The 27,051-nt window shown below is 44.1% G+C and overlaps 1 protein-coding gene and 1 long non-coding RNA gene across 3 annotated transcripts in view; one reads left to right on the forward strand and one right to left on the reverse strand.

The window, feature by feature from the left end:
- LOC129697028 (uncharacterized) overlaps positions 1 to 19,202 on the reverse strand; it is a 38,397-nt gene extending 19,195 nt beyond the window's left edge. For both annotated transcript variants that reach the window (XR_008723436.1, XR_008723437.1), the window contains exons 1-2: positions 19,074 to 19,202; positions 5,094 to 5,180 (exon numbers count right to left, since the gene is read on the reverse strand). This is a non-coding gene — a long non-coding RNA (uncharacterized LOC129697028). The remainder of the gene's footprint in view (positions 1 to 5,093; positions 5,181 to 19,073) is intronic.
- A 66-nt stretch (positions 19,203 to 19,268) lies between these two features.
- Positions 19,269 to 27,051, forward strand: part of hmgcll1 (3-hydroxymethyl-3-methylglutaryl-CoA lyase-like 1) — an 86,617-nt gene continuing 78,834 nt past the window's right edge. The window contains exons 1-3 of the mRNA XM_055635221.1: positions 19,269 to 19,405; positions 21,659 to 21,736; positions 25,209 to 25,316. Of these exons, the coding sequence (XP_055491196.1) occupies positions 19,310 to 19,405; positions 21,659 to 21,736; positions 25,209 to 25,316 (282 nt within the window). The 5' untranslated portion in view covers positions 19,269 to 19,309. The remainder of the gene's footprint in view (positions 19,406 to 21,658; positions 21,737 to 25,208; positions 25,317 to 27,051) is intronic.

Genomic DNA, 27,051 nt, shown 5'->3' on the forward strand with positions numbered 1-27,051 from the left:
CGGAAGATACTCTGGGATATAGACCAGCTGCAGAAAAGGGTGATAAATGGAGTTTAATGTAAGGGGAAAGTATACAGTAAATGGCCTTATTAGTACCTATGATTATTTGTACCCAAGTGCTGTGTGCATTCCTGTGTACGTCTCTTTCTATTTGTGATTTTGGCTACCTGCTCTGGTCTGCACTGCACTTTGGTCAACATGCATTGATTTTAAAAGTGCTTTATAAATAAATTTGATTTGATTTTAACAGCATTGATGTGCAGAGCGACTTTGGAGTCCAAATTCATAACTCACTGAAGGTGGCAGCACAAGTAGATAGGGTGGTACAGAAGGCATATGGAATGCTTGCCTTTATCGTAAAGGCCTTGTCCCACGACACGAGTTTACCCAAGAGCTTTACCCGAGTTTAAAAAAAAATCAAACTCATGGTAAGTACGTAGAATGTACATCGGAGCACGTGGATGGCTCGTAGCGGCTCGTAATGCTAACGGCAGGTACTCGGGAAACTCGTGAAGTTTTTTCAACAGTGTGAAAATTTTCCAAGAGTAAAAAAATACTCGTGATGAAGTACCACGCGTTTGATTTTTTTTTTACTCTGGAGAGCTCTTGGGTGAACTCTCATCGTGGGGCAGGGGCTTTATAGGAGTATTGAAAATATGAGTCAGGAAGTCATGGTGCAGCTCAATAAGACTTTGGTTAGGCTGCTTTTAAAATATTGCGTGCAGTTCTAGTCGCCCCATTACAAGAGGATGTGGAGGCTTTGGAGAGGTGCAGTGGAGTTGACCAGAATGTTGCCTGGATTAGGGGGTTTCAGCTGCAAGGAGAAGTTGGATAAACTTGGATTGTTTCCGCTGGATTGAGGGAGAAGTATATAAAATGATATGAGGCATAGGTAAGGTAGACAACCTTGTTCCCAGGATAGAAACGCCCAATACTAGAGGGCATAGCTATAAGGGAAGTTTAATAGGTTTTTTACACAGTGCCTGGAATGCATGGCCAAGGGTGGTGGTGGGGGCAAGTACAATAGTGGTGTTTGAGAGCCTCTTAGATAGGCACATGCAAGTGTAAGAAAATATGGGATATGGCACGAAAATTGTGGGCCGAGGGGCCATTCCTGTGCTGTACTGTTCTATGTTCTATAAGAATGAACATTTTAAATCACCAACATAGGCAAAGCTCAGTAAGTTTCAACCCAAAACAATTGTATGGAATGTAGGCAGTTGTACAGGGTCTTGGTGAGACCACATCTGGAATATTGTGTACAGTTTTGGTCTCCTAATCTGAGGAAATACATTCTTGCCATAGATGGAGTACAGAGAAGGTTCACCAGATTGATTCCTGAGATGTCAGGACTTTCATATGAAGAAAGATTGGATAGACTCGGCTTGTACTCGCTAGAATTTAGAAGATTGAGGGGGGATCTTATAGAAACTTACAAAATTCTTAAAGGTTGGACAGGCTAGATGCAGGAAGATTGTTCCCGATGTTGGGGAAGTCCAGAACAAGGGGTCACAGTTTAACGATCAGGGAGAAATCTTTTAGGACCGAGTTGAGAAAAACATTTTTCACACAGAGAGTGATGAATCTCTGGAACTCTCTGCCACAGAAGCTAGTTGAGGCCAGTTCATTGGCTATATTTAAGAGGGAGTTAGATGTGGCCCTTGTGGCTATAAAGGGGTCAGGGGGTATGGAGAGAAGGCAGGTACAGGATACTGAGTTGAATGATCAGCCATGATCATATTGAATGATGGTGCAGGCTCGAAGGGCCGAATGGCCTACTCCTGCACCTAATTTCTATGTTTCTATCATGCAGTCCAAATGATGTGTGATTGCATTTCGCACGAAGCTGCTTCATAATTGCATTAATTCCTTCAAGCCACTGCTTTTGCTGTATCCTTGGCTGCAAATTCAAAGTTATCGTCGCAATCCGCTTAAACACCTCATCATTTGCGATTTTATCTCTTATATTTGTGCTCCCTAGTTCAAGACTTTTCCATAAGTAGAAACAATTACTCCACATCCAAATTTAAAAACCAACAGTTAATCCCCTCTCAATTTTCTGTTTTGCACAAAGGAACCCCAGTCTGCTAAATCTTTCCTGAATGCAACAGCCTTGTAAATCTTTACTGTGTTTCATTCAGGGTTCCAACGTGCGATATGTAATTAAAAGATCAGAAGTGTTTAAAAATACACTCTGCGCATTTTAGCTAGGAATCGATACAAATTTCTAATTAAACCCCCATCATCACAGCCGTCTACATACCACCGTATGCGGACACCGACGTGGCACTATCGGTCCTACACGATGTGTTCTGTCGGCATCAGAACAAGCATCCTGACACGGCGGCTGTGGTGATGGCTGGGGATTTTAATAGGGCAAACCTCAAAAAGGTCATGCCTAACTTCAGCCAACACATTACGTGTGCCACCACGGGGGAAAGAACTTTGGACCACATTTATACACCATTCAAGAAAAGATAAAAGGCCGTTTCTCTCCCTCTTTTTGGAAAATCTGACCATGTCGCCATTTTTCTGCTGCCGGAGTATAAACAATGGACAGAACTGGAAGCGGCAGTGACGAGGGACATAAAGCGGTGGTCTGACCATTCACAGGCAATGCTCAAGATGCACTGAACGATGTCGACTGGAATATGTTCCAATCAAGTTCCAGAGACGTCAGTGAGTTTGCAGAAATTGTCACGGACTTCATAGTAACACTAGCCGACAACATCGTCCCCACGGTAAGGGATAGTTCCTTTCCTAACCAGAAACCCTGGGTTGACGGATCCATTTGCGTCGCTTTGAATTACTGCTGCTTACAACTCTGGCCTGGCATCCAGTAACATGGATGATTACAAGGCAGAGCCCTATAGACTGCGAAGGGTGGTGAAGGACGCAAAAAGGAGGTACAGGGACAGGATGGAGTCGCAGATGGAGCAGCGTGACACTAGATGCCTAGGGCAGGGGCTACAGACTACCAGAGCAGGCCCCCACCCCCCCCAACCGATAGTGCCGGCGCCTCCTTAGCTGATGACCTGAACACTTTTTATGCATGATTTGAGATGGGCAACAACACCGCTAGCCCGCCAGCTAACACCAACATCATCAACGCGCTGGCTAGCGAGGCTGGAGTGAGGCACACCGCTGGGGATGTGCACACATACTCGGTGTCCGAGCATGACGTGAGGAGGGCTCTGACGCATGTGAACATGAGGAAAGCTGTAGGCCCAGGTGGTTTATCTGGGCGAGTACTAAAGACTTGTGCTAATCAGCTAGCTCCAGTGTTCACCACAATATTCAACCTCTCCCTGGCCAAACCCGTGGTCCCTACCAGCTTCAAGAGATCCACTACGGTCCCAGTGCCTAAGAATGCCTCTCCAGCCTGCTAGCATGACTACCGACCAGTGGCCCTCAGCTCAGTGGTCATGAGGCTGATCAAGGACCACATCTGCGCCTTCTTTCCTCGCACCATGGACCTGCTGCAGTTCGCATAACGTCCAAACAGATCCACGGATGATGCGGTCTCCCAGGTTCTGCACACCACTCTTTCTCACCTTGACAGCCAGAAGGGGGGGCTATGTGTGGATGCTGTTCATCTCAGCTTTCAATACGATAGTCCCCACCAGACGCTGAGCCGCTGCTGGAACTGGGACTGAACACTCCCCTGTGTGCCTGGGTCCTGGACTTTCTGACCGCCAGGCCCCAGGTGGTCAAGATGGGGAGACATACCTCCAACCCCATTACCCTGAACACAGGAACCCCCTGGGTTGCGTGCTCAGCCCCCTACTGTACTCCCTGTACACACATGACTGTGTGGCCAGGTTCAGCTCCAACTCCATCATCAAGTTTGCTGATGACACAGTGGTGGTGGGCCTGATCTCCGATAACGATGAGAAGGCCTACCGGGAGGAGGTGGCTGATCTGGCACTCTGGTGTCAGGACAACAGCCTCCTCTTGAATGTCACAAAAACTAAGGAGCTGATTGTGGACTTTAGAAGGGCACAACAACCGAAGACGTACACGCCACACGGGATAAATGGGACTACTGTGGATGGGGTGAGCAGCTTTAAATACCTGGGAGTGCAAATCACAGAGGTTCTGACATGGACAACACACACTGTCACACTGGTGAGAAAGGCAAGTCTCTCTGAGGATCCTTCAATCCTACTCTGATGCTGTAGAAAGTATCCTGACCAAAAACATCTCTATCTGGTTTGGTAACAACTCTGCCCAGGACAAGAAGGCTCTGTAGAGAGTAGTGCGCTCGGCCGAATGCACCACGGGAATTACACTCCCCCCCCCCCCTGCAGGACCTATACACCAGGAGATGCAAATCCGGAGCCTGCAGAATCATGAAGGGCCCCTATCACCCCAGGAATGGACTGTTCCAGCTGCTGCGGTCAGGCAAGCGCCTCCACTGTCACGCTGCGATAACAGAGGCTGAGACGGAGTTTCTTCCCACAGGCCATCAAGACTGTAAACTCTGATCTCACCAGGGCGTAAATACTGTTGCATCTTTTAATGTAAATACTGGTTCTGTGCTGTTCTGTTCTATTGTTTTGCACAACCCTGCAAGCATTGCCACTTTCATTTCACTGTACATCTTGTATGTGTATGTGACAAATAAAGTTGACTTGACTTGATTTTTAGTTTAGTTTAGAAATCTAACATGGAAACAAGTTACTTGTCCCACCGAGTCCATGCCGATCATCGATCACCCATTCACACTAATTCTCTGTTATCTCACTTTATCATCTACTCCCTACCCGTTTGGGACAATTTTACAGAGGTCAATTAAGCTACCACCTTGCACGCCTTTGGGATGTGGGAGGAAACCGGAATACCCAGAGGAGACCCACGCAGTCACGGGGAAAATGTGCAAACTTCACATAAGCAGCATCTGAGGTCAGGATTGAACCCAGGTCTGTTGCGCTGTGAGTTATCAGCTCCACCAGTTTTTGCCACTCTTTTCCATCAGATACAGCAAGGAAACTGATCCTTCGGCCCAATGAGTCCATGCTGGCCATCGATTGACCGTTCAAACAAGTTCTATGTTTTCTCACCTTCGCATGCATGCCCTACACATTACATACCATTCATGGAAGAGTTTACGGTTCCTATGTGGCCTCATCGGGCACTTCAGAATCCATAGAATCAGAGCAGAAAAGATCACCATTAATCTGAAGTAAGAAGAAAAACACAAAAAGCAAATTAATTAATTAATGCACAGCGGTAGAATCGCTGTCTTACAGTTTTGCAGCGCCAGAGACCCGGGATCTATCCTGACTACGGGTGCTGTCTGTACGGAATTTGTACATTCTCCCCATGACTGCGTGGAGGAATGTGCCAATTGGAGTCTTTGGAGTGTGGTTCATTGGCTTGGTTGTAAATTGTTCCTAGTGGGGGTAGGATAATGTGGAGGGTTTGCTAGTTGGCATGAATTCGGTGTTCCTAGTGGGGGTGGGACAATGTGGAGGGTTCGCTAGTTGGCGTGAATTCGGTGGGCCAAAGGGCCTGTTTCTGTGCTCTATCTCTCAAACTATAGTCAAAAAACAAATCTTAAAGTTGCCCTAATCAATCATGAATTAGTATGAAAAATGGTTCCGACTCAAAATGTCACCTACTCCTTTTCTCCAGAGGTGCTGCCTGACTTGCTCCAGCACTTTGTGTCTATCTTAATAGATCATTATTGTATTTTGTCCACTTTAATGGTGTTAAACTCAAATTGCAGCTGCCCAGGAGATGTGGGATATCATTTAAAGCATGGGGCAAGTGCAAAAAAAAACCGAGAAGTGGGTGAGAGAGAGGGGCAATGAGGGTGAGAGAGGGGGCTGGCAGTGGCACATGGACCCCCAGCCTCATGGAGTGAGTCCCTGTGACCGAGTGTGTCCCCAGCCCCATGAACTAGAAGCAGTTTCTGAACCCTGATCCTGATCCATGCCCATTCACAGAGGCCTGATCCTCCCTCTGTGCTGCAACGGTGCTATGATTCTAATTGGACATCGTTACGCTCCCGCCTCGTGTGATCATGAAGGGCAGAAGCAGCAAATAAAAATACAGTGAAATGGCGCTGATTCCCGGAAATCTCAAACCTATCTGAAGCCACGAGCCCAACGCTAGAATTCTATCCTTTACGACATTATGAGTAATAGGAAGAATGTCCTTGCAGCCTGTAAACGAAGTACGTTTTCAACCTGTAACATCTGTGAAGGTAATTTAGAGGATGTTTCTTTCATTTTCTTTACTTTTTGACCTTCTCGGTCCCTCTTGCATAACATTTCATTTCCTGACCACAAGGACTGCAGGAAGCCTTGCCTCCTGGCAACATCACTTTCGGACAGCCTGCCAAGAAGTTTGCGTGAGAGGTGTGGATTAATGCCCTACGCAGACCTCCGTCTTGAAGCTCCTTGCTTCCAATTGCTCCCTCCCTTGGCAGCTTGGCTTTGATCACCAGCTCTGCAGGTGGGGGAAACATAAATGTTCAGATTTTGCCACATCACCCCACGCTGCAGAGAGAACATGACTTCATCGCCTTTGAGCACTGATGAATCCTGGCTTACATGCTATCTTTGAAGAAAACTGTCTATAATAATATCACGTTTTCTTCTTGAAAGAAGCACTGACTTTCATTGTTGAAATCTGGATGAATTAGCTGAATTCTAAAGTCTGGTTCTTTATTCAAACCGTATTCGTTGTTACTTGCTGTAGTTTTATAACCTGAAGGTTTTCTTATGAACGATGAATGCTATTTGGAAATTGGAAATTGGAAAATGCTGAAAGGGGGAACGTGTTGTTGAGTATTCCTGCAGATTACATTGTGCAGAGATACCCACCTCTGCTCTTTCACTCAAGAAGAACGACATATTAACATTTTTGGATTCTTAAGTCTGTTTTCATCCTAAACTGTTGTTAAATTCTAATTAATATAACAGTGCTTCACAGGAACAGATTCTTCAGCCCATGATGTCTGTGTCGAGCATGATGCCAATTTAAACTAATCCCATCTGCCTGCACAGAGTCTGCAAACTTCCATTCCAGTCTGTCTAAATTCCTCTTAAATTTGCTATTGTATCTGTTTCTACCACCTCCCGTGCAGTGCGTTCCAGGCAAAATGTAAAATGTGTAAAAATGTGCCTCCTAAAACTCCTTTCAACTCTCCCCCTCTCACCTTAAAGCTATGGCATCTATTAATTGACGTTTCCACTTTTAAGCCATATCCCATAAGCCATTTCCAAATATCAAATTTTAAAGCCCTTCCAATACATTACTATACAATTTGAGGGATCTAATTTTGAAATTATCAATTTATTCCTAGTAGCTAAAATTTAGGCGCAAAGTAGGTGTCCCCGAACCACAGAGGAGTATTCATTCCCAGATTTCCATATTTAGTTCTTATAAGTTGGAGCTTGCCTCAATGGTCTCTAGAGGCTGTCTATATTTCTTTAAGTTCTTGAGACATCGTTGTTCCTTTTTCACTGGTGTCAAATATTATGTTATGTTGGTACGGTTGGGCACTAGGGTATGGGTATTTTATTTTCCTTCTTGATGTTAAATTTGCAGGAGTAGGAATATCACTATGAGGAGCAGCCTTCTTTGTCTGTTGGCCTTTCCCAGATTGTAAACGTTAAAGGGACAGGACAGTATCACTCCTTCCTTTCTGTTTGTTTCTGTCTCTGGGGAGCTACTTGGATGGAAATGATGGTTACACATCCTACCTGAGCTGTGTCTTCTGCCCATTCTTGAGGGTCCACATGCACTTTTACCTCACTCCCCAGGTAATGGCGTGTTATAGGCAGTGCTGTCCTGAAGGCACAACAACTCAACAACAAGTTATTAAACAAATTTACAATTGCTCCTGTTCCTCATTCCTACACAATAGATTCCTTTCTTCCTCTCCTTAGTGCCAATCTGAGTTCCTTTGATTTATTTTTATTTTGACACCAGCTCTGTCTCTTTGTCTCTTTTCTTAGTTTCTTTAATATTTTTGTATGCTCCTTTCTATCGGTGGGCTGTTCTTGATCCCACTCCGATACAATTAAGGCAGTTTCTTGGAATTGCTACCTCTTCTTTATAAGTTCCTTCCAGGTATTTGGAAGGGTTTTTCCCCATTCTGATTTTGAATATTGTTTTTTCATTATTTCCCCTGGACATTTCTCAGTGTTATGAAGAGGGCACGTTCTATTTCCACAGATTTCATTTATGGGTTCTGAGGCAGGGGTCAGGTTACTTTGTCCACACTCTGGACTGGCTGGCAGATCATGACTACAGAAATGGGTTTGACTGCGATAAAGGTGTTTGGTTTCCCGCAGCCTGATCCTCTGGCCAGCGTCCTCTCCTTTGATCTTCAGGGTCCCAAGTATCCCTATAGACCCTATGGGTCTACCGACTTCTTGAACCTCATGACCCTCTCCTTCGACCCCTTCCTCCTCTTCGTTCTCTCATGGGGCAAGCTTTGCTCCAATTCCCCGTCTCTCCAGAGACATAACACTGATCTGGCCTAACTGGTCTGTAACTTCTCCAGTGGAACTGAGAGAAACCAGGCACCCGAACAGTCATGTCCCTAAGATAATTGGGCGGGATCTAAGCCTCAAACTCTTCATCTTTTGATTTAACTTCCAATTTTGTATCTATTCCACTGGTCCCTGGAAGGAATTGGTAAGGGCAGTAAAAACAGCCTTTTCTCTGTCACCCTCTTTTGTTACCCCCCCCCCTCACTAAGGCTTCATATGTAGGGTGCCCCAAAAGTTGTCAAGAATTTAGCGTATTCCTTAGGGGATCAATCGTTGGACTGCCTCCCATAAGCTTCAAGAGTCAGGATGCTGTCCATACAGGTTGAGTTTCAAATATTCCCCAAATGTAGTAGATACATCTTTTCCGTATGGATTTTTATTCATGGTCAATGTTGAACTGGGCTTTGTTGGAGTGGGGGCTTCAGTAGCCCGGGGATGGTCTGCATCTATTATACTAGCCAAATCCAAAGTAGGAGTAGGCACTTTCCTAACAGGGAATTGCCTATGGGGAATTTGTTCTGCTTCCATGATACTGGCGATATCAGGATCGGCTATCCTATAGCCCGTTCTTGTCTCACCCTCAGAAGCACTACTTCCTTCGCGAAAGGGATCCCTATATTTTGTAAGTGATTCCTTCACTTCTCCTGCTGTCTGTTAATTTGTTCCGGCACTGGCTTACAAGGAGCCTTACTCCTTGCTCCCTGACTCACTACACTATCCTTTGCCAGTGAAGCAATCAGGGCCAGAGAATCCTATTCCAATGTCTCCGTTCCAGGTTTAAATTTAGTGGGTGAAGTCAAAGATGCCATTGACTCCACTCGAGTGCCCTGTTCACAAGCTGCACAAGGTACCTTAGGACCAGAAATGTGAGAGGGCTGAGAGGAAGGCTGTGATTCTATACCAAAATAGTCTGCCCATCTTTTTAAATATGGGGCTCCCTTCCCTTCAAGGTCCACTGTAACCACCGCGCTCTTGCTAAATGTAATTGTGGTCGGGGCCAATTCCCCTCTAAGAGTCTCCGCTCTTCCCTGCTCCTACTTTTAATCTTTAATATCTTTCTCTTTCTTTTTAGAAATACCCAGAGAAGGACCAGCTCCAGCTTCCTCCAGCTCTATCCCCAATCTTGAGGCTGCCTTCCTCCAATTTGTTAGCTTAACAACTTATTTGTTCACTTTTCTCTCCGTATAATGCATTCTCCATACATCTATAAGTTCATTTCCTTCTTCGCTATCCCAACACTGCTGGATAATTTTCTCTATGTACCTTATCCCCGTCACTGACCTCAGGCCACCCATCGGCATAATTCACTGCCAAACTCTTTGTTTAACTCTCCCGAAAAATGTTGTAACCTCTCGGCTTTTTGAGGGAATTCATTACATATTATTTGTAATGGGCTTTCAGAAGTGGTAGTTATATCCTTCTCCAGGCCATTCCCCATGTCTTTGCACAACAGAAACAATGCAGATAAGTTTCTGAGTCACTCACACCTCTTCAATAATTCACTCCTTCCTTTCAGTCTCCGAGGCTACCAAGATCGCTCCGAACAATAGCCAACGTCTCCAAAGCGCTAACAGTCTCACACCTTTCTCACACAATAGCACAGTCAACCTTTCCAACCTACTATTCAATCGTTCTGTTCAATTGCTGTATTCAATCGCGCACCCAACACTCTTATCAGTTCCTTCTCATTCACAACCACTCATCCAACTTCCAACCTGTAAACCAGTGGTTTCCAACCTTTTTTTGGCCATGCCCCACCTAATCACCTCTAAAATCCTGATGCCCCCCCCCCCCCCCCCCCCATATGGTGATATGTAATTCTTACCATTTAAAAAGTGAACTCCGTTTCAGCTGAAGAAGCTTAAAACGCCAATACCTTGGTTGTAATAACGACACAATAAAGACCTTTTTTACCCAAAAAAAATTATTTACTCAAAATAACATCTGAAACATAAACTACATATGTTTACCTGATGGAAAATCCTAAAAAATAAAAATCGAAAATTTGGACCCAGACCTCCTCAATTGCCCCCCTTAAAAATCAAATTGCCCCACGTTGGGAACCACTGCTGTAAACAGTTCCGGAAGAATCCTCAGTCTCCCAGATTAAGGTGCTTAATATTCAAATATATTTTTTAGCAGTAGTCTCTCACACTCAAAATACTTCAATTTAATGTAGACAAATAAACCTAAACCACGCAAGCAAAACTATACCCAAGCAAGAAACTATACCATCTATTATAAGTAAACAGAAACACACTCCAATATAAACTCCAAGCATTCACTTATTATCACAAGTAAACCACACTCTATTTTAATTCCTCCTCTAGGTGTGAACAATCCCTTCCCCAAAGCAACTGATCTGAAGGATACAAACCCTGATCGAACAACCACGAATCCTCCAATAATAATACGATCCCAACTAAACCAAATTCTTATATATTCACTTTAACCCACTTTTATCCCAGTTTTCTAATACCCCAAATTCTTCAACAATACACAATCAGTACAATGAAACAATTCACGATCTTAACACACTCCAAATGTATCTTACAAGCAACAAAGTATTTATACACACTTCAACTCTGAAAGAAATCTGTACACTTGAAATTTACTAAATTCTATCACCGGCAATGCAATACACAATACACACAATACAGCAATGACAGCAATCTTTAATATACAGTTTCCAAAAGCAAATCACAATATTTCAATCCCGCGTCGCACTGCTATCAACCAGTGAACCTCTCCCTCCGATACAGGCAAATACTATTATAACTTTTAACATTTAGACAGGTGAATGGATAAGATAGATTTAGAGGGATATGGGCCAAACACAGGCAGGTGGGACTAGTGTAGATGCTAGTCAGTGTGGGCAAATTGGGCCGAAGGGCCTGTTTTCATACTGTATGACTCTATGACTCTAGGGATGAGGATGAGGTCACAAAGGAGAAATGTCAACTTTAAAGTAAGTGGATGTGCTTGTATTAACTGGGTTGAGACAGCCTCCGATGGTCATAGCATTCATAAACATTCTGGAATTACATTTTTCCCTGCTGGAGAATTCCATCATTGTATAGTAATCACATCTATGGCCCAGATATATTCTGGTACAGCAACCTTCATAAAAACCCAGATGTTTAATTTAGATATATGATGAACTTGCAAGCCTTGTTCGATTACCAGTTAACTTGGGTTTTTTTCCCTCCAGAATTTGTTGTGTTTAAAAACCAGTTCATTTTAATTTAGTTTGCCAGATTGAACAACAATGTGCTCAAATTATTTTCTGAATTGTCATAACATTTTAAATATCTCGGATGAAACATGACCTTGTCAGATGGCAAATTCAGGGCTCCTTGGTGCAATATAAGATTTTGCAAACCTGACAACTGTTTAGTGTATTTAGAGATACAACATGGAAACAAGCCCTTCGGCTTATCAAGTCTACCACCACGTTCATATTAATTATCCCATTTTCTCATCCAAACCAGGGGCAATATATAGAAGCCAATTAACCTACAAAACGCTCATATCTTTCGATTTGGGAAGATACCAGAGCACCCGGAGGAAACCTATGTGGTCACGGGGAGAACGTGCAAACTCCACACACACAGCAACAAAGGTCAGGATCGAACTCGTGTCTCTGGCGCTGTGAGTCTGCAGCTCCACCAGTTACGTCACTGTGCCGCCACAGGTTGGTGAGGATTTGGTTAAAAAGTGTTGGAAGTCAGTAGTAAAACTCTGGTAGCAGAACAGAGCAAGAATGGAACAAGAATTAATCCCTATTACATCTGGAGCCCCTCACAAGTAATGGAGACTGGAAATCTGCAGGAACAATGATTGCCTTGAAAGATCCGAGTACAGGTTAATAGCTGTTTTCATAAATGCTGTTAACATTTGTAAAAATAATAGGAATACCTTACGCAACAATGCATCTATTAAGAACCAGAAAATGGGGTCAAGTGAGGCATTCAGTGAAAAATATAAATTAACCCCGTCATCACCAATGAGACTGAACGATTACTTCAATCAGGCTTTTGATACAACGATACACTTGCCACTTCATTTGCATTCCATCCATGCTCACATTTTCAAAGGGATAATATTCAGCTTTTATGCTGCTGAGCATCTGACGGTAGATGTGAATGGACACTAAAAGCAGGTGGATTCAACAGATCCCACGGACCCATTTCAAGAACGAAGTGTGTCAATGCAAACACAAAGAATTACAGATACTCTATTACACAAAAACCCCGCAAAGTGCTGGAGCAATCCAGCGAGTTAGGAGGCATCTCTGGAAGACAATCATAGGTGATGTTTCAGATCGAGACCCTTCTTCAGACTGATTATAGTAGGATGGGGGGAGGAAAGAGGAAAGTGGGGGGAGGAATGTGGGGGGAAAGCTGAGGAAAAGAGGTGGGGTGGGACAAGGCTTGGCAAGTAACAGGTAGATATGGATGAGGAGGGGTTTTAATGAGCAGATGGATGGACAAAGGCCAGAGATGCAAAGAAGACACAAGATTGTAAGAAGAGTGAATGGTGAAGCCAGAGGAAGGGTTAAAGCTGGAAGATGCCAGGGAGAAGTGGAGAAGGAATGGATGAGGTTTTGGGTCGAGGCCCTTCTTTGGACTACACTCTTCACTCTCCTGGCTGTCCGGCTGAGTTACTCCAGCATTTTTGTGTCTATCTTCAGTGTAAAGCAGTATCTGTAGTTCCTACACAGTCCTGGTTCCCAGCTCTTTTACTGTCGAATTCCCTTTCCAAGTATCTAAATTACAGTTGAATCTGCTTCCACCACTTTCCAAATCACAATTCAATGTGTAAAAACAATCTCCCCATTTCTCATAGGGATATTTCATTGCTTATTTTAAATCCGATCTTCCTGTCGGGCTGAACAGTTTGCCCTAGACTTTGCTACCAAAAGCTTTTGTAATTTTGAACATCTTTGCTAAATTTCCTCTGAATGCTCCCTGTTCCAAGCGGAACAATCCCAGCTTCTGTTGCCGCTAAACTGCTTGATCGTGACCTCATTCAAGGAAATCCCTTCTTCCCCTATTTTTCCAACCAGCAGCAGTACCTGGAGATATGATGTCAGCCTATTAAGATGCACTGCATCACCTACTGCATGCTAAAGTGTGAGAGCAGCAAAATAAAATGAAACCACTGCCCATGCTGGAAATCTGAAATCAAAAAAACCCAGACAATACTGGAAACATTCAGCATATCAGATAGCATCTCATAGAGACATATTGTACAGCATGAAAATAGAATAGAAACATAGAAACATAGAAATTAGGTGCAGGAGTAGGCCATTCGGCCCTTCGAGCCTGCACCGCCATTTAATATGATCGTGGCTGATCATCCAACTCAGTATCCCGTACCTGCCTTCTCTCCATACCCCCTGATCCCCTTAGCCACAAGGGCCACATCTAACTCCCTCTTAAATATAGCCAATGAACTGGCCTCAACTACCCTCTGTGGCAGAGAGTTCCAGAGATTCACCACTCTCTGTGTGAAAAAGGTTCTTCTCATCTCGGTTTTAAAGGATTTCCCCCTTATCCTTAAGCTGTGACCCCTTGTCCTGGACTTCCCTAACAGCGGGAACAATCTTCCTGCATTTAGCCTGTCCAACCCCTTAAGAATTTTGTAAGTTTCTATAAGATCCTCTCTCAATCTTCTAAATTCTAGAGAGTATAAACCAAGTCTATCCAGTCTTTCTTCATAAGACAGTCCTGACATCCCAGGAATCAGTCTGGTGAACCGTCTCTGCATTCCCTCTATGGCAATAATGTCCTTCCTCAGATTTGGAGACCAAAACTGTACGCAATACTCCAGGTGTGGTCTCACCAAGACCCTGTACAACTGCAGTGGAACCTCTCTGCTCCTATACTCAAATCCTTTTGCAATGAAAGCTAACATACCATTCGCTTTCTTTACTGCCTGCTGCACCTGCATGCCTACCTTCAATGACTGGTGTACCATGACACCCAGGTCTCGCATCTCCCCCTTTCCCAATCGGCCACCATTTAGATAATAGTCTGCTTTCCTGTTTTGCCACCAAAATGGATAACCTCACATTTATCCACATTATACTGCATCTGCCAAACATTTGCCCACTCACCCAGCCTATCCAAGTCACCCTGCAGTCTCCTAGCATCCTCCTCACAGCTAACACTGCCCCCCAGCTTAGTGTCATCCGCAAACTTGGAGATATTGCCTTCAATTCCCTCATCCAGATCATTAATATATATTGTAAATAGCTGGGGTCCCAGTACTGAGCCTTGGGGTACCCCACTAGTCACTGCCTGCCATTGTGAAAAGGACCCGTTTACTCCTACTCTTTGCTTCCTGTTTGCCAGCCAGTTCTCTATCCACATCAATACTGAACCCCCAATGCCTTGTGCTTTAAGTTTGTATACTAATCTCTTATGTGGGACCTTGTCGAAAGCCTTCTGGAAGTCCAGATACACCACATCCACTGGTTCTCCCCTATCCACGCTACTAGTTACATCCTCGAAAAATTCTATAAGATTCGTCAGACATGAGTTACCTTTCGTAAATCCATGCTGACTTTGTCCAATGATATCACCACTTTCCAAATGTGCTGCTATCCCATCTTTAATAACTGACTCTAGCAGTTTCCCCACTACCGATGTTAGACTAACTGGTCTGTAATTCCCCATTTTCTCTCTCCCTCCCTTCTTAAAAAGTGGGGTTACGTTTGCTACCCGCCAATCTTCAGGAACTACTCCAGAATCTAAAGAGTTTTGAAAGATTATTACTAATGCATCCACTATTTCTGGAGCTACTTCCTTAAGTACTCTGGGATGCAGCCTATCTGGCCCTGGGGATTTATCGGCCTTTAATCCATTCAATTTACCCAACACCACTTCCCGGCTAACCTGGATTTCACTCAATTCCTCCAACTCCTTTGACCCGCGGTCCCCTGCTATTTCCAGCAAATTATTTATGTCTTCCTTAGTGAAGACGGAACCAAAGTAGTTATTCAATTGGTCCGCCATATCCTTGTTCCCCATGATCAACTCACCTGTTTCTGACTGCAAGGGACCTACATTTGTTTTAACTAATCTCTTTCTTTTCACATATCTATAAAAACTTTTGCAGTCAGTTTTTATGTTCCCTGCCAGTTTTCTTTCATAATCTATGTTTCCTTTCCTAATTAAGCCCTTTGTCCTCCTCTGCTGGTCTTTGAATTTCTCCCAGTCCTCCGGTATGCTGCTTTTTCTGGCTAATTTGTACGCATCATCGTTCGCTTTGATACTATCCCTGATTTCCCTTGTTATCCATGGATGTACTACCTTCCCTGATTTATTCTTTTGCCAAACTGGGATGAACAATTTTTGTAGTTCATCCATGCAGTCTTTAAATGTCTTCCATTGCATATCCACCGTCAACCCTTTTAGAATTAATTGCCAGTCAATCTTGGCCAACGGAATCTTTTGCCCAACTTGCCATGCAACCAAGATGCCTATCGACACTAATTGCATTTTCCTGCATTTTGCTTATATCCTCAAAATTGTTCCTATCCATGTCCCTATTCAAATGTGGTTATCATACCTACTTTTCCCATTTCTTCTGGTAGCTCGTTCCTTATACCCATCGCCCATTGTGTGAAGTTGCCCCTCAAACCCCTTTTAAATATTTCCACTGTCATGTTAAATCTATGCTTTCTCATTTTTTATTCCCATTTTCTGGAAAAATTATTGTGTGCTTCAATATATCTATGCCCTTAATGCTTTTATTCACCTCTAGATGGTGAATTATATATGGACTATATATAGTCTGTCCATGTATACTATATGGACAGACATTCCTCTGCTTTCTATGCTTTGGGGAAAGAAGTCCTAGCCTGCCCAATCTCTCCCTATAATTCAGGCCCTCAAGTCCTGGCAACATTCTTGTAAATCATTTTTGCACTCTTTCCGGCATAAGAACATCTTTCCTATGGCAGGGTAACAAAAACAATACATTGTACATCAAATGCAGCCTCACCAACATCCTTTACAACTGCAATGCAATGTCCCAACTTTTGTACTGAGTGCCCTGACTGATGATGGCCTGTAGGCCAAACACCCTCCTCAGTTGTATGTTTATTAGCGATGCTGCTTTCAGGGAGTATGTTCTTATACTTCTAAGTCACTTTATTCTGCAAAGCTCCACAGGGTTCTTTTGTTCACTGTGCAAGTCCTTCTCTGAATTGACTTCTCAAAGTGCTACACCTCACTTTTATCTGAATTAAACGTCAAGTGCCATTCTTCAGCCCGCTTACCTAGCTGATCAAGAGTCAACTGTAATTTCTGACAACCTACTTCTCTGTCTATGATACCATCTATGTTAGTGTCATAGAAACATAGAAAATATGTGCAGGAGTAGCCTTCGAACCTGCACCGCCATTCAATATGATCATGGCTGATCATCCAACTCAGTATCCTGTACCTGCCTTCTCTCCATACCCCCTGATCCCTTTAGCCACAAGGGCCACATCTAACTCCCTCTTAAATATAGCCAATGAACTGGCCTCAACTACCTTCTGTGGCAGAGAGTTTCAGAGATTCACCACTCTCTGTGTGAAAAAAGTTCTTCTCATCTCGGTCCTAAAGGATTTCCCCTTTATCCTTAAACTGTGACCCCTTGTCCTGGACTTCCCCAACATCAGGAACAATCTTCCTGCATCTAGCCTGTCCTCCCCATAAGAATTTTGTATGTTTCTATAAGATTCCCCCCCCCCCCGGTCTGTATCAATGACTTTCTGTCTCTTCACAGTGTCAGAAGGGAACATGTCTGGATTGAGGTGTCGGTGGAGTGGCCCACTGGAGGCTCTGCAGCAGCCTGAGGCTGGATTGGATCAGGTGCTGCTTCAAGTGGGGAATGGATGTGGCCTGCAGCAGTGGAGGACATCGACACATCGCCTGGCCAGGACAACACCTGCAACTCTAACACAGTGCCACCGCATGGACAATGAGCCTTTATGGCCAAGTTAAGACTTTAACATTTTTAACAACTCTGAACCTGAAAGGTACAAGAAGGCGCTGGAAACGTGGCCACTCTTGCACACTGCCACAGTGTAATTTACTATCTTAACCTCTTGTCCTTAAGTATGATTGTGCTTCATGTATAGCAAGATTATTACTGAACTGCATGCAAACAAAGAATTTCACTGTACTTGGGTACATGCGATAATAAGGTTCCATTGAAAGTACCATTGAACTGCTTGCTGATAGTTGTATGATTTTTAATTCTGTTTACAACTGGCTTACAAAAAAACCCTTGTCCACCTGTTAGAAAAGCTCATCAGACCACAATGTTGACAAGTAAGAGTCACACCACACACTTGGCACAGTATTACCCTTTCCCATCAGAGTGAGTTCAACCAATGATCCTTGACAGTTAATTGCAATTCCCTAGCCAAGTTCTTCATCATTGACAATCTGGAAGTCATCAGACACTTAATGGAGCCAATGATGTAAATACTGTGGTATCGGGCAGTGAGTAATTTATTACCTTCTCCCCAAAACATCTACAAGTGAGTGATGAAAAAGATTGGTTTGCAACTCCAAAAATTATCAACAAGCTCAGCGCCATGTAAGAACGAATAATATATAACCTTGTAATAACTCCACAGCCTCCAACCTTATAATTCTCCAGCCCTGCACTGCCTCCTCCCTACAATGAAAGCAATCAGTCTAAAGGATCCTGACCCAAAACATCACCCATCCATTTTCTTCAGAGTTGTTGCCTGTCCTGTTGAGTTATTCCAACACTTTGTGTCTATCTTAAGCTCGACACCAAAGATACTACTCTATAATCTTTGCTCGACACTATCTTGTGTGCAAAGAAAGGGCACAAAGTGCTGCAGTAACTCAACAGGTCAGCATCTCGGGAGAATATGGATAGGTCCCACTGCTCTCCCTCAAATGGGAGCTCTGCGAGACCCCTCCCTCACTGCTCCCCCTCTATGATTCCTCCTGCTGTCCAGCATCTACAGATCCTTGTTTCTACATTTTGACTGCTCCACTGCGAAATCTCGTCATGGTATATGCCTACTTTAAAGAAGCTCTCCAACCCTCAAAGAAGAAGGTACAGGAGTCTGAAAACTGTGACCTCTAGGTTCAAGAACAGCTTCTTCCCAGCAACTATCAGACTCTTGAACACCAAACAACAATGACATTCTATGGACTGTGTCTTTAGTTGCAATATGGACTTAGGTTTTTTGCACTATTATGGTTAGTTAATAGTATGGTGATTAAATAATGTGTTTATTATGTATTTATCTGCGTGTTATTGTGCTTACGGGTCTTTTAAGCTGCAACAGCTAATAATTTCATTGTTCCGCTGCCGGTATATTGACAACGAAACTCACTCGATTGTCTTGATTGAATGATGCGATTTTCTAATGCGGGGTTTCTTAGGAACGCAACTATCGCGTTTGTACCAGGGCCGCTGCACTGAAAATAGTCAGGTTTTGCGCTGGACTGACTCTCCGTGCCGCTAGATTGAGTAAATATTTAAATACAATCCGATGTGCAGAGAATATTTAGGTACCTTGCTGGTAGACGGCCCGGGGAAAGATGACAGTGCTGTTCGCGTCCGGGTTATGAACGCACTACATCCAGACTGGGCGGCACTCTGTGTTTCTTCAGCACCTGTGCCGGTGGGCAGACGCTCCTGCAAGCGGATAGACCATCGTCCCGTTATCCGGCTCGGGGCGACATTTGACCCCCCTTTTTGCTCGAGTCAGTCGCATTAACGGAAGAGAAGGGCCGTGAAGCCCCTAGTCCATGGGCAACCTACCCGCCTCCGTCAAGGAATGTCTGAGCGCCGGCCTGGACGTAGACTGGATCTCCACCGGGGAGCTCTTGTCATTAGGACAGCAGGTAGGTTGCTCTGGCCTTTGCCTGCCTCCAGTTAACCATCTCCTCTCCTGCAACTATTTCTTGATCGCAGCAACAGTATCTCAGACCGAAACTTTATGTAGTGATCCACCCACACGGTGTGTGTATATGTGTGGTGGTAGTGATGGTGGGAGGGTAGGAGTTAGAGCTTAGATGCCTATTCTAATAGAGACTAGATGAGCTACTTTGCTCATCAGAGCTATTTTCTTGCTGCAAAGTGGATGGAGCATTTTATATTGGGAACATATTGATGTTTATTCTAACAGGAAGTGATGACTCACCATAGATTCATGAGGATGGGATTATAGAAGGAAAATTAGACACGTAACATTAGTACAATTTCCACAGGAACCAAATTGACCAAGAAGGTTCGGTTGGTTATTTTTGTTTTGAAATACAAATGGTTATAAATAACTACTTCTGATTTCAGGTTTAACAGTAACAAGGGTTTCAGGCTTAGTCATTCAGATTAAAACCTGGATACTCGTAGAAAGAAAGAGGATTGTGGTGGAAGGGCATTATTCTGGTTGGAGGTCTAATGGCCAGTGAGTTCTGCAGGGATCAGTGCTGGGATCTCTGTTGTTGGTGATGTATATTAATGACTTGGGCATGTAGATAAGTTCCAGGTGTCAACCTCTCTACATCGGCAAGACCAAGCTCAGGCTCAGCGAAAGCTTCGCCCCACATCTCTGCTCAGTTCGCACTAAGCAACCTGATCTCCCGGTGGCTCAGTACTTCAACTCTCCCTCCCATTCCATATCTGGCATTTCTGTCCTGGGCCTCCTCCATTGCCAGAGTGAGGCCCAGCGCAAATTGTAGGAACAGCACCTCATATTTCGCTTAGGTAGTTTACACCCCAGCGGTATGAACATTGACTTGTCTAATTTCAGATAGTCCTTGCTTTCTTCCTCCTTCCCCTCCCCCTTCCCAGCTCTCCCACAAGCCTACTCAGTCTGAAGAAAGATGTCGACCTGAAACGTCACCTATTTCTTCTCTCCATTGAAGCTGCCTCACCCGCTGAGTTCCTCCAGCATTTTTGTCTACCTTTGGGCATGTAAATAGGCTAGTTTGTTAAGTTTGCAGCTGACAGCAAGGTTACTTGAGTTGCAGACAGAGAGGAAGGCTGTCAAAATATATAGTGGAATATAAATCAACTCAAAAAATGGGCAGAGTAATGGCACAATGGCGTGTTATCCAAGCAAGTGTGAGGTGTTGCGCTTTTGGGAGGTTGAATGTAAGGGAAAGAGAAATGGTTAATGGCACGACCCTCACAGCATTCATCTGCAGAGGGATCTTGGGGTCCAAGCTAGGGTTAGGTCCATAACTCCCTGAAAGTAGCAACACAAATAGATAGAGTGGTAAAGAAATCATATGGTATGCCTGTTTTCATCAATCGGGGCATTGAGTGCAAGGGTCTGGATGTTATGATGCATCTGTATGAGACATGGGTTAGGCCATATTTGGAGTATTGTATGCAGTTTTGGTCATCCCATTACAGGAATGAAGTTAAGGAATTGTGGAGTGTATAGAATGAAACCTAGATTTGGGGCTTTAGCTACAAGATGAGGTTGGACAAACTTGAATTGTTTTCTCTAGAATGGCAGAGGTTGAGGGGAGATCTGATAGAAGTATATAACATTATGAGAGGCATATATATGGTAGCCAGTCAGAACCTTTTTGTGGAAATGTCAAAGACTCAAGTGCATAACTTTACGTTAAGAGGGTTAAAGTTTAAAGGTGACATACAGGCAAGTTCTTTTATACAGGGAGGGAATGGTGGGTGGCTGGAATACTCTGCTAGGAGACATATATGATAGTGGCATTTAAGAGGTTTTTGAATAGGCATTTAGATTTGCTGGGAATGGAGGGATATAGATCATATGTAGGCAGAGGAGATTCATTTATCTGGCTTCATGTTTGCATTGACTTGTAGGCCCAGGAGCCTGTTCTTGTGCTGTGCTGTTCTATGCATGTTCTGTGTATACAGTCTCGTTGTGAGGCGAAAGCAAAGTATTTCTACATAATTGAAATCTTAATTGTATTTTCATTCATAGCATTAGCAGCCATGCAATTGTCATTACCTTCGGTCTTGAGATAATAGAACTATATTTGCAACGTGCTCCACCGGATGTCCCAGGAAAATTGTCCCTCAATCTTTGCTCGTTCACTGTAGTCCAAAAAGGTCTGAACTTTACTTTATCCTATGGTTTAGCATCTTTTGTTTTTAAATTCCAGAACAATGTCGCCCCAGCCCTTCCCCAATTTGTAAAAATTGTAGAAGTTGGACCAAGAGATGGCCTACAGAATGAAAAGGTATGTTTAATTCCTCAAAATTATTGATTGCTTTGAGTTTGATCTTGGTCAACTGGCTGTGTCTGTATCAAGCTGTCGACGTGATTTTGTATTTTATATGTCTTTCCCTTCACAGTAATAATATTGTTATTTCAATACTGACATTTTCTAGGATTGTCTTTGGGATGGTGAGGATTGCAGAACTGAGTATGGTAAATGGAGTTCAGATCAAACTAACTAACTGACATGCATCAACTTGAATGGATCTCCCATATTGGTTTGATCCTTCAGGTCCTTATTGATGGACTGTAATGAGACCTTATAGAAGTATATAAAAGAGGTGTAGACAAGGTAGACAGCTAGACGGCATAGCTTTAAGGTGAGTGGGACAAAGTTTAAAGGAGATGTGCAGGACAAGTTTTTTTTTTTAGTGGTGGGAGCCTGGTGCATGTTGCCAGGGACAGTGGTGTGGGCATAGACAATACAGGAGTTTAAGCGGCTTTTAGATAGGCCAGTGGATATGCAGTGAATGGAGGGATATGGATCATGTGCAGGAAGATGAGATCAGATTAACTGGGCATCATGTACGACACTGACATTATGGGCTGAAGGGCATGTTCCAGTGCTGTACTGTTCTGTGTTCTGTTCTAAGATCTGATGATGGTAGTACAGTGCAAAACACAGAAAAGATTCATCAGAAAAGGAAAAAATAAAACTCAAGGGAAAATTTCTGTTTGCAATCGGGAATTACGTTAATTACGTAAATAACTTGGTAGAGTTCCTGGTAGAAAATCAGCAGACTGATTATCTGCTGATTTTCTACCAGGAACTCTACCAAGTTATTTACGTAATTAACTTAATTCCCGATTGCAAACAGAAATTTTCCCTTGAGTTTTATTGTGTCCCCACCATCTCCATCGCAGGGGACAACGTTGACGACTGCTTTGGGGCTACCTCCTGCACCCACCCACAACTGACTGACTTCATCCACTTCACCACCAACTTCCATCCGGCACTCCAATGCACCTGGACCATTTCCGACACTTCCCTACCATTCCTTGACCTCACCATCTCCATCGCAGGGGACAGACTTCTGACCGACATACACTACAAACCCACTGACTCACATGGCTATCTGGACTACATGTCTTCTCACCCTGCCCCCTGTAAAGACTCCATCCCCTACTCCCAATTCCTCCGCCTACGCCGCATCTGTTCCCAGGATGAGACGTTTCACACCAGGGCATCGGAAATGTCCTCGTTCTTCAGGGAACGGGGATTCCCCTCCGCCACCATAGATGAGGTTCGCACCAGGGTCTCATCCATACCCCGCAACACTGCTCTCTCTCCCCATCCCCGCACTCGCAACAAGGGCAGAGTTCCCCTAGTCCTCACCTTTCACCCTACCAGCCGGCAAATACAACAAATAATCCTCCACCATTTCCGCCATCTCCAACGTGACCCCACCACTCGCCACCTCTTCCCATCTCCCCCTATGTCTGCCTTCCGCAAAGACCGCTCCCTCCGCAACTCCCTTGTCAATTTTTCCCTTCCCTCCCGTACCACCCCCGCCCCGGGCACTTTCCGTTGCAACCGCAAGAAATGCAACACCTGTCCCTTCACCTCCCCCCTTGACTCCATTCAAGGACCCAAACAGTCGTTCCAGGTGCGACAAAGGTTCACCTGTATCTCCTCCAACCTCATCTACTGCATCCGCTGCTCTAGATGTCAGCTGATTTACATCGGGGAGACTAAGCGGAGGTTGGGCGATCGTTTCGCCGAACACCTCCGCTCAGTCCGCAATAACCTACCTGAACTCCCAGTGGCTCAGCACTTCAACTCCCCCTCCCATTCCCAATCCGACCTCTCTGTCCTGGGTCTCCTCCATTGCCAGAGTGAGCAACACCGGAAATTGGAGGAACAGCACCTCATATTCCGCCTGGGTTGCTTGCGTGAACATTGAATTCTCCCAATTTTGCTAGCCCTTGCTTTCTCCTCCCCTTCCTTAACCCTTGAGCTGTCTCCTCCCATTCCCCCGCCCTCGGGCTCCTCCTCCTCCCTTTTTCCTTCCTTCTCCCCCCCACCCCCCATCAGCCTGAAGAAGGGTTTTGGCCCGAAACGTCGCCTATTTCCTTCGCTCCATAGATGCGGCTGCACCCGCTGAGTTTCTCCAGCATTTTTGTGTACCGACTGATTATCTAAACTGTGTCCTGTATTTTGGGCCTATTTTATATTGGAATAAGAAAAATGTTTTAAATCTGATTCTTGATGCCTGAATGGATATGGCCTGATGTGGCGCCATCACGCCCGCGTTGGTTTTGCGTACAGCCTGTCAGCGCTGGCAACTCGCCAGCAGCCTCACGAGAAGATCCAGCCACAAGAACTCAATAACAACTCCAAGATGAGGCGCACCAATTGGCCTTAGCTACACACTGGTGAGAATGTTTGTAAAACCAACGTGGGCATGGAGGCACCACAATGAGACTCGGAGACCAAGATTTTCTCTGACAGATTTTCTCTGACAGATTAACAGTTATAACCATGAACTTGTGGGCAAAAGTTGAGATATTCCATCATCTGATGCATCTTGGTCTGAACCCTTGGACCTATCTACCCAACTATTCTGTGGGGGTTTAAGAAGGAACTGCAGATGCTGGAGAATCGAAGGTCTGAAGAAGGGTTTTGGCCTGAAACGTTGCCTATTTCCTTCGCTCCATAGACGCTGCTGCACCCGCTGAGTTTCTCCAACTTTATTCTGTGGGGGTACCTGAATACTGCAGAAGGACTGCAGTGGTTGAAGAAAGATGGCTGAACACCACGTCCTATAGCCAAATGAGGATGGGTAATATTGCCAACTCCTAAAAAAAAAATGGATACATTCCAGGCAGGGGTGGCACAGTGGAGCAGCTGGTAGAGCCACTGCCTCACAGCATCAGGGACCTGGCCTGGCTTCAATCCTGATCTCGGGTGCTGTCTGTGTGGTGTTCTATCTGTGACCAGGTGGGTTTCCTCCAGGTGCTCCGGTTTCCTTCCATATTCCAATGATATGCGGATTTGTAGGTTAATTGACCTCTGTAAACACCCCCAGTGAGAAGGGAGTGGAAGGGATAATGGGATAACATAGAACTCTTGTAAATGGGCGATCAGATGGTTGGTATGGACTCAGTGGACCGATGGGCCTGTTTCGATTGTCTCTCTTGCAATCTTGCAATGTAATCGATTGTCATAAACACTGTTATATCCGTGAAGGAAAACATATCCATTTATTTTGGGGAAAAAATTCAAGTAGTCCTGATCTAATTATCTCTGGTGTGTTATTGTACCATGTCAAGATCCCAATGGGATGTAGTATCCCTTTACCACTATTTCCATTCGATATGATCTTCTTTTGCTGCCTCACAAATGATCAATGACCCACTATTTGTGGCATTCATAGCTGACGAACATTTGATGAGTCTCGATGTTTTACAATAGATGAATGAATTGTTTTCAGGTGATTGTACCAACGGAAATGAAAATTAAATTTATCAACCTTCTGTCGGAGACGGGATTACCGGTTATTGAAGCCACCAGCTTTGTATCTTCAAAATGGGTGCCCCAGGTATGTTGAAATATACATCTGGCTGCGGGATAACTGTAAAATGCTTTGCAAGAAAAGGTTTATACATGTTGGTGTATTTTTCTCAGTTGGGAGTAGATTTGAGTCAGAAATAATTTTGCTGGAACTAAAGTTGAAATTGACTTAGTTCAATGATTTAAGAACAAAGACTAAGCTACCAAACACTAAATAGAAAAATAACTCTTTATATTCAAGTACAGCTTTATCAATAGAAAAATAAACTCATACGTATTAAAAAATGTGCTGCCTTCTGTGTAGCTCTCAGAATTGTCTGCTATCTGGGCCTTCTTGAGTAAATCTAACATTGTGATTCCAGAATAAGGCTGCATTACCTTTGTGCAAATAGTGCATGGATTCCTCAGAATCTAAGGGTGACTCAGCTGAAAATTGGTTTGGCCTCTCAGTCGATGATTTTGATGTTGTGCTGATTGATGAGTCAGCAGCCTCAAGGGGCTGTCCCACTACGGCGACCTAATTGGTGAGTTCAGAAGAGTTTAGGAGAGTTTGAAAAAGTGTCATGTTGAAAACCTCCTTCGACTTCCTTCGACTATGTTGAAGACTAGCTTCGACTAGCTTCGGGAAATTGGACACCGAATAGTAGAGAGTGAAGTCGACCTCCTTCGATCTCCTTCCACCTCCCTTCGACTATGTTGAAGACTACCTTCGACTACCTCCGAACACCTTCGACTACCCTCGATTACCTACGAATAACATGCCGACCTACTTAGACTAAACCTACGAGTAAAAAAAAATCGATTTATTTTTTTCCCCATGGTGACCTTTTTATACTCGCGGGCATTTTTCAGCATGTTGAAAAATATGTCGCAACCTAGCTGAGGTCTTGAGTACGCGGAGACTACTCTCGAGCATGAACGAGAGTTACAAAGACCTCCTAGGACCTTGTGTCGACCATGCTGCGAGTATGAGTCGAGGGCAAACTCTTCTAAACTCGCCAATTAAGTCACCGCAGTGGAACAGCTCCTTAATGGATTTTATAATTGGGAGAAATATAAAATGTATCTCCGACTTGTCACGTATTTTACATTAACATAAAATATTACCATTACCCTCTTGTTATATAGGACCACAAGACATCAGCGTATGCTGCGTTTAACCTGCTTACATACTTGCATCACAAATTCAAAACTAGTTGCTCAAATTAGCATCAAATAAATTTGCACCATTTGTACACCTTAACAGTAGCACATTAACGTGGGAAGTATTTGTATGTGCAGTGAAATGTCATGTGACTCTGACCCATTTGTCTGTGGCTTTTTTCATGAGGCCTCAATGTAAACCTCATCAATAGTACTTTATCTTCTATCTGGACATGTCACAGTCTTCTGGATTCAATTTCAAATTCTATATCTTCAGGTAGCTTACTGTTGTCTCCAAGTTTGAAACGATTCCTTTGTCTGAGAGTCCTAAGGGTAGCACAGTTGGCTGAAGGGCCTGTTTCCATGCACATCTTTCAATCAATGTAATAGCTTACAGGGACATTTTGTGGGGGATGGGGTTGTTCTATGAACTGGTATAGACTCAGTGGGCTAAAATACTGCTTTAGGGAAAGACAATTTTCCATTGACCAGGGAGATATTTGTTCTAAGACAGGACTGTTCTGGTTGGTTTACAAAAGGGACACAAAATGCTGGAGTAACTCAGCAGGTCAGGCCGCATCCTGCAGAACATGCATGAGTGACATTTTGGGTTGAGACCC

The sequence above is a fragment of the Leucoraja erinacea genome, chromosome 5 (genome assembly GCF_028641065.1).
Source record: "Leucoraja erinacea ecotype New England chromosome 5, Leri_hhj_1, whole genome shotgun sequence".
Lineage (NCBI taxonomy): Eukaryota > Metazoa > Chordata > Chondrichthyes > Rajiformes > Rajidae > Leucoraja > Leucoraja erinaceus.